The sequence below is a fragment of the Mirounga leonina genome, unplaced genomic scaffold (genome assembly GCF_011800145.1).
Source record: "Mirounga leonina isolate KUSES-001 unplaced genomic scaffold, KU_Mleo_1.0 Mir_150, whole genome shotgun sequence".
In the NCBI taxonomy this organism is placed as follows: domain Eukaryota; kingdom Metazoa; phylum Chordata; class Mammalia; order Carnivora; family Phocidae; genus Mirounga; species Mirounga leonina.
The window spans coordinates 6005810-6020312 of record NW_023270374.1 but is presented as its reverse complement, the minus strand read 5'-3'; the positions used below and the strand labels follow the sequence as shown (position 1 = coordinate 6020312).

Below are 14503 nucleotides of genomic sequence, written 5' to 3'. Positions count from 1 at the left end.
CCCCACTGTCTTACTCTGAAAGACAAAACAAAATCCTTTTACGAATATCAGGAATGGAATGTTAACTCTTTTATCTTCTTTGCTTGCTTACAAGAGCAAGACTCATCCATCTCTTCCCATCAAGTCTGGGGGCAGTTCACAGACAATTTAATGCAAAAGAGATAAAAAGTTTAGTAATATTTTTTCAAAATATTGCTCGCATCCCTCATGTCACGAGATTTATCCTAAAAGTTGTATGTCAAGAATGCTCCCTGGAGGCCAGGTCCACAGGGAAGTGTTGTGGGCACCAAGAATCAGGCCACACATGACAGGGAATTCAAGTGGCCATGGGGCAGCCCAGTGGGCACTGCCTCTGGAGGGATGAATGGGGTTGGACTGAGAGGGGACTAGACAAGGGAGCCCCTGGCTGTCCTAGGAAGGTGCACGTCCCTGCTCCCAGAGGCAGAGCATGGCTGTCGAAGCTCCCTTTTGTTTGCCATCCTAAAACAGAGATTTGCACTGACCACTATTCAGAGTTGCTTCAGCCCCTGCACTGAACAGATGCCTTTTTAGAAGCCTAACAATGCATCCTTTCTTACAGATTCGGCTAAACAGCAGAGGACTCATCTACTCCGTGGGCTTACTCCTGGCCTCCGTCTTTGTCACGGTAGGGCTATAGCTCCTTCCCCTCTCCAGTTCCTGTGACTCCTCTCCCCTTACCTCCACTCCCACCCTTGAGTTCTTTGGCTACAGAGTTTGTTTGGACAACAGATGGGCTTGGCCTCCGGGTGGATGGGGACAATCGGCCTCCAGATGTCCCATCTCCTTCATGGCTGTTTCCTTTAGAAGTGGATCCTAGCAACTCACTAGAAAGCCTTCCCTCTTTATGAAAGGAGCCAGCCCTCTTCTGAGAAGCGTGGTCCTGCCTCATGCCAAGCCCAAGCCATTTTATCAAAAGCAAAGGGGAGATACCACTTTTTCTGCAAGATTAGTCAAGAGAAGGGTAGATTCCAATTATCTGTTCCAGGTTAATAAGCATCTCCATAAATCCATGGATTTGACCAATACTCAGAGACTAAGAACACATTGTTTTACTGACAATATACTTTTATGCCATTCCGCTATCTTGGCCATTATATCTACTTGTATAATTTGATATTCCAACTCAGCTGACATGTTTTGGTGGAAATTGATTCACACCAACACATGGACTGGTCCACATGAAGTATCTGTTAACATACAAGTATGCAGTTGAATTTTCACATTAGAAAACATTGAGACGCAATGTGTTTCTTCTTAAAATTTTCAAGGAAACAGTCATTGAATTACACTGGCATGTGAACATCCATATGCTAGAGAATAGGAATTCAGAAGAGCAGACAGGAAGCTGAAGGTCATCGACAGGATCAGGCTGTGAGTCAGATGTCAAGGATTTGCTAAAGCAAATGCTGCCTTACACAAAAGTGAGAATCTATGCAATCCTTTGTTCTGTAGCTTAGGAGGTTCTTTGGGTCTCATGTGACTTAGGCTTATGGTACCTGTCATAGCCACACATTGTGCTCAATGCTTTGCATACATTTTCCCATTTGGAGCTCACCACATGCCCACCAGATAGACACTACATCAACCCCATTACAAAGATGAACATCTGAGGCCTCTAGAGAAATTGACACCAAATGAATGAACGGGCAAGCCATCCGACATCAGAGTGCATGCTTACAGCTACATTTGTACAACCTGTAGGAGATGGGGCTAGCCACCACCTGGGATGTTGAAATGGGGTTGCTGGAAGATGGAAGAGAAGTAGATTTGTCAGGAGTAGGGGAAGAGCAATTTCAAACATCTTGAGCTTACAGTGCCTGTTCAACACCCAAGGGAGAGTCAAAAAACCACTGGAAAGATGACTCTGAGTTCAGAAGAAACATCCAAGCTGGAGGCCCCAGAATGTGGATGGTATTTAAAGCCGAGCAATTAGATGCAGGCAGCAAGGGGGTGAGCAAGAATAGAAAAGAGCAGAGGCCCAAAGTCTGAGTCTTGGTGCCCTCTGGTAGTTAGAGGTCAGGATGATGATAATAAAACACCAAAAGAAACAGAATGAGCTGTTAGAGAGGTAGGAGAAAAACCAGGAAAGTATGGCATCTAGAAGCCAAGTGGAGAAGGTATTTCAGGGTGGAGGGAGTGATAGGCTCTGTCACGGGAGATGAGTCCTGAGCATTGGCCATTCAAGTTAGCAATACAACGTTATGGATGATCTTGATGAGAGTGTGGTTGTGTGGGGCAAAGAGGCAGAAGGTTGAGTAGGACAAGTTCACAGAGAATGGAAGGAGAGAAATTGGACACAGTGGTATTTACAACTCTTTCAAGTCATCTTGCTATAAAGAAAGGAGAGAAAAAATGTAGTTGTTTTTTAAGAGAGAAGTAGCAGCATTCTGGTATCCCGGCTGGAGTAATCCAGGGGTGGGGTGGGGAGATGGAGATGAAAGGAGGGCAGTTGCTGGGGCCATGTTCTTGAATGGTGGGGGGGTGGGATTGTATGTGAAGGAGTGGACCATGGACAGGGCCATGGGCAGAGGGGCCTCACTAGCAGGAGAGAAGGCAAGCAAGTGGGTCTGGCGTTGGGAGCTCTGTGGATGGAACATGGTCATGTGCTGAGAGTGAAGGTAGAGAAGGCGGTGTGGGGTTCTGAGAAGAGGGGAGAGGCTGGAAACACCATCCAAAGAAGGGGAAAACAGTGCACTTAGGGAAATGTGGGATGATTGCCATAAATGGCCCACTTGACGTTTGTAGGCTTGAATTTTTTTTTTAATTTTTTTGTTATGTTAATCACCATACATTACATCATTAGTTTTTGATGTAGTGTTCCATGATTCATTGTTTGTGCACAACACCCAGTGCTCCATGCAGAACGTGCCCTCTTTAATACCCATCACCAGACTAACCCGTTCTCCCACCCCCCTCCCCTCTAGAACCCTCAGTTTGTTTTTCAGAGTCCATCCTCTCTCATGGTTCGTCTCCCCCTCCAATTTGCCCCCTTCATTCTTGCTCCTGCTATCTTCTTCTTTTTTTTTTTTCTTAAGATATAATGTATTATTTGTTTCAGAGGTACAGATCCGTGATTCAACAGTCTTGCACAATTCACAGTGCTCACCATAGCACATACCCTCCCCAGTGTCTATCACCCAGCCATCCCATCCCTCCCACCCCAACCCCCACTCCAGCAACCCTCAGTTTGTTTCCTGAGATTAAGCAGTCCTCATATCAGTGAGGTCATATGATACATGTCTTTCTCTGATTGACTTATTTCACTCAGCATAATACCCTCCAGTTCCATCCACGTCATTGCAAATGGCAGGATCTCATTCCTGTTGATGGCTGCATAATATTCCATTGTATATATATACCACTTCTTCTTTATCCATTCGTCTGTCGATGGACATCTTGGCTCTTTCCACAGTTTTGCTATTGTGGACATTGCTGCTATAAACATCGGGGTGCACGTACCCCTTCGGATCCCTACATTTGTATCTTTGGAGTAAATACTCAGTAGTGCAATTGCTGGATCATATGGTAGCTCTATCTTCAACTTTTTGAGAAACCTCCATACTGTTTTTGAGAGTGGCTGCACCAGCTTGCATTCCCACCAACAGTGTAGGAGGGTTCCCCTTTCTCCGCATCCCCGCCAACATCTGTCCTTTCCTGACTTGTTAATTTTAGCCATTCTGACTGGTGTGAGGTGGTATCTCATTGAGGTTTTGATTTGGATTTCCCTGATGCCAAGTGATGTTGAGCACTTTTTCATGTGTCTGTTGGCCATTTGGATGTCTTCTTTGGAAAAATGACTGTTCATGTCTTCTGCCCATTTCTTGATAGGATTCTTTGCTCTTTGGGTGTTGAGTTTGATAAGTTCTTTATAGATTTTGGATACTACTCCTTTATCTGATATGTCATTTGCAAATATCTTCTCCCATTCTGTCGGTTGTCTTTTGGTTTTGTTGACTGTTTCTTTTGCTGTGCAAAAGCTTTTTATCTTGATGAAGTCCCAATAGTTCATTTTTGCCCTTGCTTCCCTTGCCTTTGGCGATGTTTCTAGGAAGAAGTTGCTGCAGCTGAGGTTGAAGAGGTTGCTGCCTGTGTTCTCCTTTAGGATTTGGATGGACTCCTGTCTCACATTGAGATCTTTCAACCATTTGGAGTCTATTTTTGTGTGCAGTGTAAGAAAATGGTCCAGTTTCATTCTTCTGCATGTGGCTATCCAATTTTCCCAACACCATTTGTTGAAGAGACTGTCTTTTTGCCTTTGGACATTCTTTCCTGCTTTGTCAAAGATGAGTTGACCATAGAGTTGAGGGTCCATTTCTGGGCTCTCTATTCTGTTCCATTAATCTATGTGTCTGTTTTTATGCCAGTACCATACTGTCTTGATGATGACAGCTTTGTAATAGAGCAGGAAGTCCGGAACTGTGATGCTGCCAGCTTTGCTTTTCTTTTTCAACATTCCTCTGGCTATTCAGGGTCTTTTCTGGTTCCATACAAATTTTAGGATTATTTGTTCCATTTCTTTGAAAAAAGTGGATGGTATTTTGATGAGGATTGCACTGAATGGGTAGATTGCTCTAGGTAGCATTGACATCTTCACAATATTTGTTCTTCCAATCCAGAGCATGGAACGTTTTTCCATTTCTTTGTGTCTTTCTCAATTTCTTTCATGAATATTTTATCATTTTCTGAGTACAGATCCTTTGCCTCTTTGGTTAGATTTATTCCCAGGTATCTTTTGGTTTTGGGTGCAATTGTAAATGGGATCGACTCATTAATTTCTCTTTCTTCTGTCTTGTTGTTGGTGTATAGGAATGCCACTGATTTCTCTGCATTGATTTTATATCCTGCCACTTGACTGAATTCCTGTATGAGTTCTTGCAGTTTTGGGGTGGAGTCTTTTGGGTTTTCCACATAAAGTATCATATCATCTGCAAAGAGTGAGATTTTGACTTCTTCTTTACCAATTTGGATGCCTTTGATTTCTTTTTGTTGTCTGATTGCTGTGGCTAGGACTTCTAATACTATGTTGAATAGCAGTGGTGATAGTGGACATCCCTGCTGCGTTCCTGACCTTAGGGGGAAAGCTCTCAGTTTTTCCCCATTGAGAATGATATTCGCTGTAGGTTTTTCATAGATGGCTTTTATGATATTGAGGTATGTACCCTCGATCCCTATACTCTGAAGAGTTTTGATTAAGAAAGGATGCTGTACTTTGTCAAATGCTTTTTCTGCAACTATTGAGAGGATCATATGATTCTTGTTCTTTCTTTTGTTAATGTATTGTAGCACGTTGTTTGATTTGCGGATGTTGAACCAACCTTGCAGCCCAGGGATAAATCCCACTTGGTCGTGGTGAATAATCCTTTTAATGTACTGTTAGATCCTATTGGCTAGTATTTTGGTGAGAATTTTTGCATCCATGTTCATCAAGGATATTGACCTGTAATTCTCCTTTTTGATGGGGTCTTTGGTTTGGGGATCAAGGTAATGGTGGCCTCATAAAATGAGTTTGGAAGTTTTCCTTCCATTTCTATTTTTTGGAACAGTTTCAGAAGAACAGGTATTAATTCTTCTTTAAATGTTTGGTAGAATTCCCCTGGGAAGCCATCTGGCCCTGGGCTTTTGTTTTTGAGAGATTTTTGATGACTGCTTCAATTTCCTTAGTGGTTATAGGTCTGTTCAGGTTTTCAATTTCTTCCTGGTTCAGTTTTGGTAGTTGATACATCTCTAGGAATGCCTCCATTTCTTCCAGGTTATCTAATTTGCTGGCATAGAGTTGCTCATAATATGTTCTTATGATTGTTTGTATTTCTTTTTTTTTTATTCTTATGTTAATCCCCATACATTACATCATTAGTTTTAGATGAAGTGTTCCATGATTCATTGTTTGTGCATAACACCCAGTGCTCCATGCAGAATGTGCCCTCCTCAATACCCACCACCAGGCTAACCCATCCTCCCACCCCCCCTCCCCTCTATTAGCCTCAGTTTGTTTTTCAGAGTCCATCATCTCTCATGGTTCGTCTACCCCTCCGATTTCCCCCACTTCATTCTTCCCCTCCCGCTACCTTCTTCTTCTTTTTTTCTTTCTTAACATATATTGCATTATTTGTTTCAGAGGTACAGATCTGAGATTCAATGATTGTTTGTATTTCTTTGGTATTGGTTGTGATCTCTCCTCTTTCATTCATGATTTTCTTGATTTGGGTCATTTCTCTTTTCTTTTTGATAAGTCTGGCCAGGGGTTTATCAATCTTGTTCATTCTTTCAAAGAACCAGCTCCTAGTTTCGTTGATCTGTTCTACTGTTCTTTTGGTTTCTATTTCATTGATTTCTGCTCTGATCTTTATTATTTCTCTTCTCCTGCTGGGTTTAGGCTTTATTTGCTGTTCTTTCTCCAGCTCCTTTAGGTGTAGGGTTAGGTTGTGTACTTGAGATCTTTCTTGTTTCTTGAGAAAGGCTTGTATTGCTATATACTTTCCTCTTAGGACTGCCTTTGCTGCATCCCAAAGATTTTGAACAGTTGTGTTTTCATTTTCATTGGTTTCCATGAATTTTTTAAATTCTTCTTTAATTTCCTGGTTGACCCATTCATTCTTTAGTAGGATGCTCTTTAGCCTCCATGTATTTGAGTTCTTTCCAACTTTCCTCCTGTGATTGAGTTCTAGTTTCAAAGCATTGTGGTCTGAAAATAGGCAGGGAATGATCCCAATCTTTTGGTACCAGTTGAAACCTGATTTAGGACCTAAATCCTAAGGTCCTAAATCAGGTCCTAAATCCATGGAGAATGTTCCATGGGCACTAGAGAAGAATGTGTATTCTGTTGCTTTGGGATGGAATGTTCTGAATATGTCTGTGAAGTCCATTTGGTCCAGTGTGTCATTTAAAGTCTTTATTTCCTTGTTGATCTTTTGCTTAGATGATCTGTCCATTTCAGTGAGGGGGATGTTAAAGTCCCCTACTATTACTGTATTGTTGTCAATGTGTTTCTTTGCTTTTGTTATTAATTGCCTTATATAATTGGCTGCTCCCATGTTAGGGGCATGGATATTTACAATTGTTAGATCTTTTTGTTGGATAGACCCTTTAAGTAGGATATAGTGTCCTTCCTCATCTCTTATTACAGTGTTTAGTTTAAAATCTAATTTGTCTGATATAAGGATTGCCACCCCAGCTTTCTTTTGGTGTCCATTAGCATGGTAAATGGTTTTCCACCCCCTCACTTTCAATATGCAGACAGCATATCGATGGGTCTTGTTTTTTAATCCAATCTGATAGCCTGTGTCTTTTGATTGGGGCATTGAGCCCATTTACATTCAGGGTAACTATTGAAAGATATGAATTTAGTGCCATTGTATTGCCTGTAAGGTGACTGTTACTGTATATTGTCTGTGTTCCTTTCTGGTCTATGTTGCTTTTAGGGTCTCTCTTTGCTTAGAGGACCCCTTTCAATATTTCTTGTAGGGCTGGTTTCGTGTTTGCAAATTCCTTTAGTTTTTGTTTGTCCTGGAAGCTTGTTATCTCTCCTTCTATTTTCAATGACAGCCTAGCTGGATATAGTATTCTTGGCTGCATATTTTTCTCCTTTAGTGCTCTGAATATATCCTGCCAGTCCTTTCTGGCCTGCCAGGTCTCTGTGGATAAGTCTGTTGCCAGTCTAATGTTTCTACCATTGTAGGTTACATATCTCTTCTCCTGAGCTGCTTTCAGGATTTTCTCTTTGTCTCTGAGACTTGTAAGTTTTACTATTAGATGTCGGGGTGTTGACCTATTTCTATTGATTTTGAGAGGGGTTCTCTGTGCCTCCTGGATTTTGATGCCTGTTTCCTTCCCCAAATTAGGGAAGTTCTCTGCTATAATTTGCTCCAATATACCTCCTACCCCTCTCTTTCTTTTTCTTCTGGGATCCCAATTATTCTAATGGTGTTTCATCTTATGGTATCGCTTAGCTCTCGAATTCTGCCCTCGTGATCCAGTAGTTGTTTATCTCTCCTTTTCTCAGCTTCTTTATTTTCCATCATTTGGTCTTCTATATCACTGATTCTCTCTTCTGCCTCATTTATCCTAGCAGTTGGCACCCCCATTTTTTATTGCACCTCATTAATAGCCTTTTTGATGTTGACTTGGTTAGATTTTAGTTCTTTTATTTCTCCAGAAAGCGTTTCTCTAATAACTTCCATGCTTTTTTCAAGCCCAGCTAGTATCTTTAAAGTGACGATTCTGAACTCTAGATCCGACATCATACTAATGTCCGTATTGAGTAGGTCCCTGGCAGTCGGTACTACCTCTTGTTCTTTTTGTTGAGGTGATTTTTTCCGTCTTGTCATTTTGTCCAGAGGAGAATAGATTAATGAGAGAACAAAATGCTAACAGGGTAACAACGTCCCCAGAAAATATACTCTAAACAAATCAGAAAAAACCTGAAGCCAGGGGAAAAAGAAAGGGAAAGAAAGAAAAAAGAAAAAGAAAAAGATAAAAACAGGAAAAAAAAAACAGAACAAAACAAAAAAAAACAGAATATGATCAAATATGATCAGGCTGGTGCATAGATCAGTGCCACACACTAGATTTGGGGTGTATTTTGGTCTGTTAGAAGAAAGTGCCTCCCAAAATTTTAAAGAAAGAAAACTTATATATGTACAAAATAAGGGTTGATATGATGAAGGGATGGAATATAACTGTAAAGATGAAATTTATAAAAAAATTTTATAAAAGGAATTGATAAGAAGTTGTTTGAAAAAAGAAAAGAGGATTTTAAACAAAAAGAAAGAAAAAAAAGGAGAGAATGTGATCAGGCAGGAGAGTAGAACAAAACCATACACTAGAGATTTAGGGTACATTTTGATCTGTTAGAAGAAACTATCTCAAAATTTTAAAGAGAGAACAACTTATATATATATGCCAAAAATAAGGGTAACTAATATGAAGGGATAGGATATGACTCTAAAAATGAAAAATAAAAATGTTTTTTAAAAAAGGGATTGATAAGATGTTGGTTGAAAAGGGGTAAAAGAAAAATTCAAAAAAAAAAAAGACAGTTAAAAAAAAAAATTAACTTTGAAAGACTGAAGAATCATGGTAAAAAAGCCATGGATTCTATGTGCAGTATTCCCCTAGCACTGGAGTTCTGCCATTCTCATTGATCGGTAAACTTGGTCTTGGCTGGCTGTTCTTGCTGATCTTCTGGGGAGGGGCCTGTTGCCATGGTTCCCAAATATCTTTGCTGGAAGCGGAACTGCCCTGCCCTTGCCCGGTCAGGGCTAGGTAATCTGCTTGGGTTTGCTCTAGGGAGCTTTTGTTCCCTGCAAGCTTTCCGTACAGCTTTGGAGGCAGAGAGTGAAAATGTCGGCCTCCCAATCTCCGCCCTGGAGGAGCTGAGAACTCAGGGCCCCACTCCTCAGTGAGCCCCCAGAGATAAGCAGTCAGTCACTCCGTGCTCACCTGGCCTGTGACCGCGCGTTTCTATCTCTGGCACCCGACCCCGTGTGTAGTCTCCAAACCCAGCAGATCCCTGCGGTGCACTCCCGCGCCGCTCCTCCCGGGGGAGGAAGGTGAGTCTCCCCGAATCTGCCGCTTGTTGGGTCCCTGCTGGAGGAGCAGGGGCCCGACTGTGCCGCGGATTACGGTTTATGGCAACCCCGAGCTGAGAGCCCGCGCCTGGGCTCCGCCTCTGCAGCCGGCTTCCCTGCTCCGATACCTGGGAGCTCTGCCGCACTCAGGCACCCCCAGTCTTTCTGTGACCCCTTGGGTCCTGAGACCACACTGTCCCGTGAGTGTTCCACCCCCTGCTTAGCCACTGGAGCGACGTCCCTCAGCGGAGCAGACTTTTAAAAGTTCCGATTTTGTGCTCTGCGGCTCTATCACTTGCCAGAAGCGGCCGACGGAGCCCCCCCCCCCGCCATCTATCCTCCCAAATATCGCCTCGGATTCACTTCTCCGCACGTCCTACCTTCCAGAAAGTGGTCACTTTTCTGTTCAGAGAGTTGTTGCTATTCTTTTCTTCGATCTCCTGTTGAGTTTGTAGGTGTTCAGAATGGTTTGGTCCCTATCCAGCTGAATTCCTTAGGCCAGACAAAATCCAGGTCTCCTACTCCTCCGCCATCTTGCTCCGCCCCCTGTAGGCTTGAATTTAAAGTGAGATTCTTCGGCATGGCCAGGCATTTCCCTCCAGCCTGGGTCAGCAGCACGGAAGCAATGTGGAGTCCCTGGAAGCTGGGCTTGAACCCAAGGCTGTGGCTCCGCCATGGGAGCACCAGAGAGGCCAGTGAATGTGGTGGATGCCAGGGGTGGTTCTAGTGATTGCTGGTGGGATTTTGGCAGGGTAAGATGGGACAGGGGTGGGTCCAGGGGGTGGCATGCAGCGGAATGGTGGTGGAAGCTGTGAATTCTCGGTCCTGAAGGTCTGCAGAGTTGTGGGAGGGAGGGTACCAGATGGACAAAGACGGAAAGAGGAGATGGCAGTCAGAGAGCGGATGAAGGACAGTGAGAGCATAGAGTCGTTTCTGTTCTTGCTCATCGCCGGCTCTCGGCTGCGTGGCTGTCCAGCAGAACTTGTCTGGTGGCCTGCACCTGCACCTGCCCTGACAGCAGCCACTGGCCATGTGTGGATATGGAGCACGTGACATGTGGCTAGTACAACTGAGCAACTCAGTTTTTAATATTATTTGACTTACGTTCAAATTTGTGCAGCCACATGAGACTAGTGGGTGCAGTGCAGGTGCAGGGTGGGAATGGGGTGGAGGACAGGTGTTGGGAAGATCCTCTCCATGGATGGTGAAATCGCAGGGAAGGGCGTCTGGGTGCTGTAGATAGGAGTGGCAGTGAGTGGGACTCTGGGATCTGGGGAAGGGGGAGTGGGAGAGGCCGGGTTTGCAGTGTGGACTGTAGCCAGGTGGGATGGAGTGTGACTGTTGGAAGGCTTTAGATTCCAAGCTGGGTGTTTTGGGGGAAGCAGCAGTGAGGAGCAAGGGGTACAACTCCCTTGCCTCCAGGCATGGGAATGGAAGAGATGCATCCTCAGGAAGAGCCAGGGGCTGCTTGGGGACAAAAGGGTGAAGAGTCAGAACAGGTGATTCGGGCACAGAGCAGTGCTGCGTTGGAGTCCAGGGCAAGTGTGGTGGCCGCGGTACCTGAGTCGATTGGTCCCATCATTATGACTTTTTAAAGTTATTTTAAAGTTCTGAATTCCCTTCTTCTTGATTTCAGTGTTCTGAGTTTCCAAAACGTGAGCGATGGGCTTGAGAGGCTCAGAGACACTCGGTGCCCTGCAAGACATTGGCGGCCCCTCCCCCAGCCCCCCGCAAAGCACCCCCCCCCCCGCCGTGCTTCCTCTTCCCGCACCCTCTGACCCCGCTGTGTGTGTTGCAGGTGTTTGGCGTTCACTTGAACAAGTGGCAGCTGGACAAGAAGCTCGGGTGCGGATGCCTTTTCCTGTACGGCGTATTCCTGTGCTTCTCCATCATGACGGAGTTCAACGTGTTCACGTTTGTGAACTTGCCCATGTGCGGGGACCACTGACCCGGCCGGCCGCCCGCCGAGCCTTGGGCCTCCTTTTCTGTGCAATACAAGATCCAGCCGCACCCCGAGTCACGCGGGCCCCACCCGGGGCCGGGGCCTCCGGCTCTCCCGCGCTGGTCACAGGCCTCTGCTCCTGCCTCGGTGGCCCAGGCTGTCCCCTCCCCTCCCTGCTCCCCCTCCTCCTCCCTGGTTTCCTCCCACCCACCCCTTCCTGTCTCCTCCGTGTGAAGACTCTGACATCCGCGTGAATTTTCAAGCTCCATTTTTGAACAGTGACTGAGATTCTAGGAAAAAAAACAAAAAACAAAAACAAAAAAAAAACTGGCTGCTAACTGGCCCAAGCCAGGCAAAACTTATTACAATCCCTCCTCCTTTTTTAAGTTATTGGATGGAAGACAAACCTAATTTATGACCTGAGACTGTCAAAGGAATAGAGAGGAGAAGAGGGTATATCGATGCTAGGGAGTGTTCGGGATTTCATTATGTTTTGAGGTAATGCCTAGGTGACTGGGTTTGGGGAGGTTGTTTTACTTGGGGGGGGGCTTCCCCCTTTTCTTCCTTTTCTTCCAGAGACGGAGAGCTTCTCTTAAATCTTCTTTCACTGGGCTCTGGATTAACAGACGATCCACAGGTTGTCCCTGCCATGTGTTCTGGGATCATATCCCAGGCATGGTAGAATATGCATGGATTTGGCACTTAGTAGAGGAACACGTGGGCGGGGCCACCAAGAACACATGCGTGATGTTTCATATCCGTGGACGCCTCCCGGAAGTCCTGTAGGCGTTACCTAGGGGGCACGAGGCTTTCAAGGAAGAAGACAGCTTCCCCCATAGCCATTAGGATCATCTTTTTCTCACTAGGTTCCTTCTAGTCTCTCAAGCAATAGTTCTAGCCTGCCTGAGGCCTTTGGATGAGGGGCCCTGGTTACACTCCCCATCCGTGGGGTGCCAGGCAGTCAGCACCAGAAGCTTCCCAGCCCGTGAGTCCCTGAGATGCGCGCTCGTCGCTTGGTATTTGGGGTGACAGGGAGTGACCCAGAGGCCACCACTGCTTTTCGTGCAGGAGTTACAGACACTGGTTTCTTGGAAAATGGAGAGAAGCACACTTTGCACAGACGTCGTCACTAAAGTCCCGATTTGCCACTCGGTATTGAGTACACTGGACCCTGACAGCTGGCTCTTGGGCCAGCGTCCTTCCTCATGGGACGCCTCCACCAAGCTGCCCCAGCTCCACCCCTCCCATCCTGGAGGATGGCCAGGGAAGGAGAAAACAGAGAACTGACTGACACCTTTGGAACCACAGAATGTGTTCAATGCAAGACTCGCTCAAGGGCATAAATTATTGTGAACATTGTTGCCAATCACTGCTCAACAGCCCTGCTAGATTTTGTATGATGCTGGATTATTATGCAGACTAATTCCACCGAGTTGAGACCCACCCATGCTTGTTACACTTGTATTTATTGAAACTGTGGATTCTTGCCCCTGCTGCCCCCTGTATTTACTTTAAGCACTGATCACTTATCATTCATTCAGTATGGTTTTCCCCCCGTCCCTTCTACACATTCTGGTGTGAATTGTAAAAATAACCTGCTACAAATGGGTTGAATGTTTCTGTCAATGGTGCAAACCGAGGCCAGCGTTAGCCGATGGGGCACCTGCCCGAAGGAGGAATGGGAGAGGAAATCACCAATTTGGGCTCTCAGAGCTAAGACACACGTATTGATTCTGTTGCACATTTTGCACTGGTTTATGGAGATTGTTTTCTTGGACGGATAGTGTAAAATAAACTTCTCTGTTCTGTATCCTTTCTTGAGCATTGCGCTTTACTTCCTCTCCTAGAGTGTTGCCTGTTTTAACCGCACTGACCTGTATGCATGGAAGGAAATGGCCAGGTATTCGTGCTTCTACTCTTTCTGGGTGGGCTCACCTGGAAGGCTGGCAAATGTCTGGTAGATTGCAAGTGTGAAGTCACAAATCATGGGTCTCCTCTAAATCTCACAGGGACTTTGTATCTGTCATCCTGTAGAGTCCATGCAATGCTCTCTTAGGAATTCTTTCAGCTGGAGTGAGAGGAAGAGATTCCAGCACTACTGATAATGTTCAGCAACGTTCAAGTTCTTTATCCTGTCTGATCTGACTACTTTTCAAATGTGAAAATTCAGACTTCCCTGAAGCTAACTCCGGAAAAGAGAGACTAACACATCCTTGTAATAAGCCACGTTCTTACCCTGAGCGACTACCAAGAAATAATTACCCAGATCTAAAAGTAGACCAAGGTTAGTGAACAAGCCAGGTTTCCACCTGGAGCAACAGAATTCATTTATAGGAATCAGAAGAAAAATTGCCAGTAAGTCACAGCACCAACTTCTGTTTAACTATGTAAAAAAAATGTATTCCCCTAGGGGTGCCTGGGTGGTTCAATCGGTTAAGTGCCTGACTCTTGATCTCAGCCTCAGGTCTTGATCTCAGGGTTGTGAGTTCAAGACCTACGTTGGGCTCCACCCTGGGTGTGGAGACTACTTAAAAAAAAGTTATATATATAATATGTTTTTCCCAGGTTGGAGGGAAAAGGTGTTGACATCTAAAAATGCTTTACCACTCTATTTGTGCATTTTATAAATATATGCTGGACATGGACAGGGTATTTTCATTATTCTGATTGGTACTTTTTATATTGGTCTTCATTAGCTTTAGTCTTAGGCAAAACATTTGATCTGAAGCTTGATTGTTTTTTTTCTTTCAAGCATGCTTTCTATGATATCTTTAGAAACTGTAGTTCCATGCTAAATTTCTCAAAGACAGAATCATGGGATAAGGTAAAGTTCCCATGCATAATGATTGCCAACCTAGGAACTGGAAGGTTTCGCATATGAAATGAGCACTTGGCCTATTTCTGCTCAGATCCCTGCCATGCACGATTGTGTCTTGAGTTATCGACTGAGAATGTGGTTCTAAATGAGCTGCTC

General features: G+C 44.6%; 1 protein-coding gene across 2 annotated transcripts in view; it reads left to right on the top strand.

Moving 5' to 3' along the window:
* Positions 1–13549, top strand: part of SLC24A3 (solute carrier family 24 member 3) — a 498892-nt gene extending 485343 nt beyond the window's left edge. For both annotated transcript variants that reach the window (XM_035005775.1, XM_035005776.1), the window contains 2 exons: positions 581–646; positions 11386–13549. In XM_035005775.1, coding sequence (XP_034861666.1) covers positions 581–646; positions 11386–11535 — 216 coding nt within the window. In that variant the 3' untranslated portion in view covers positions 11536–13549. The remainder of the gene's footprint in view (positions 1–580; positions 647–11385) is intronic.
* Positions 13550–14503: the final 954 nt, after the last annotated feature.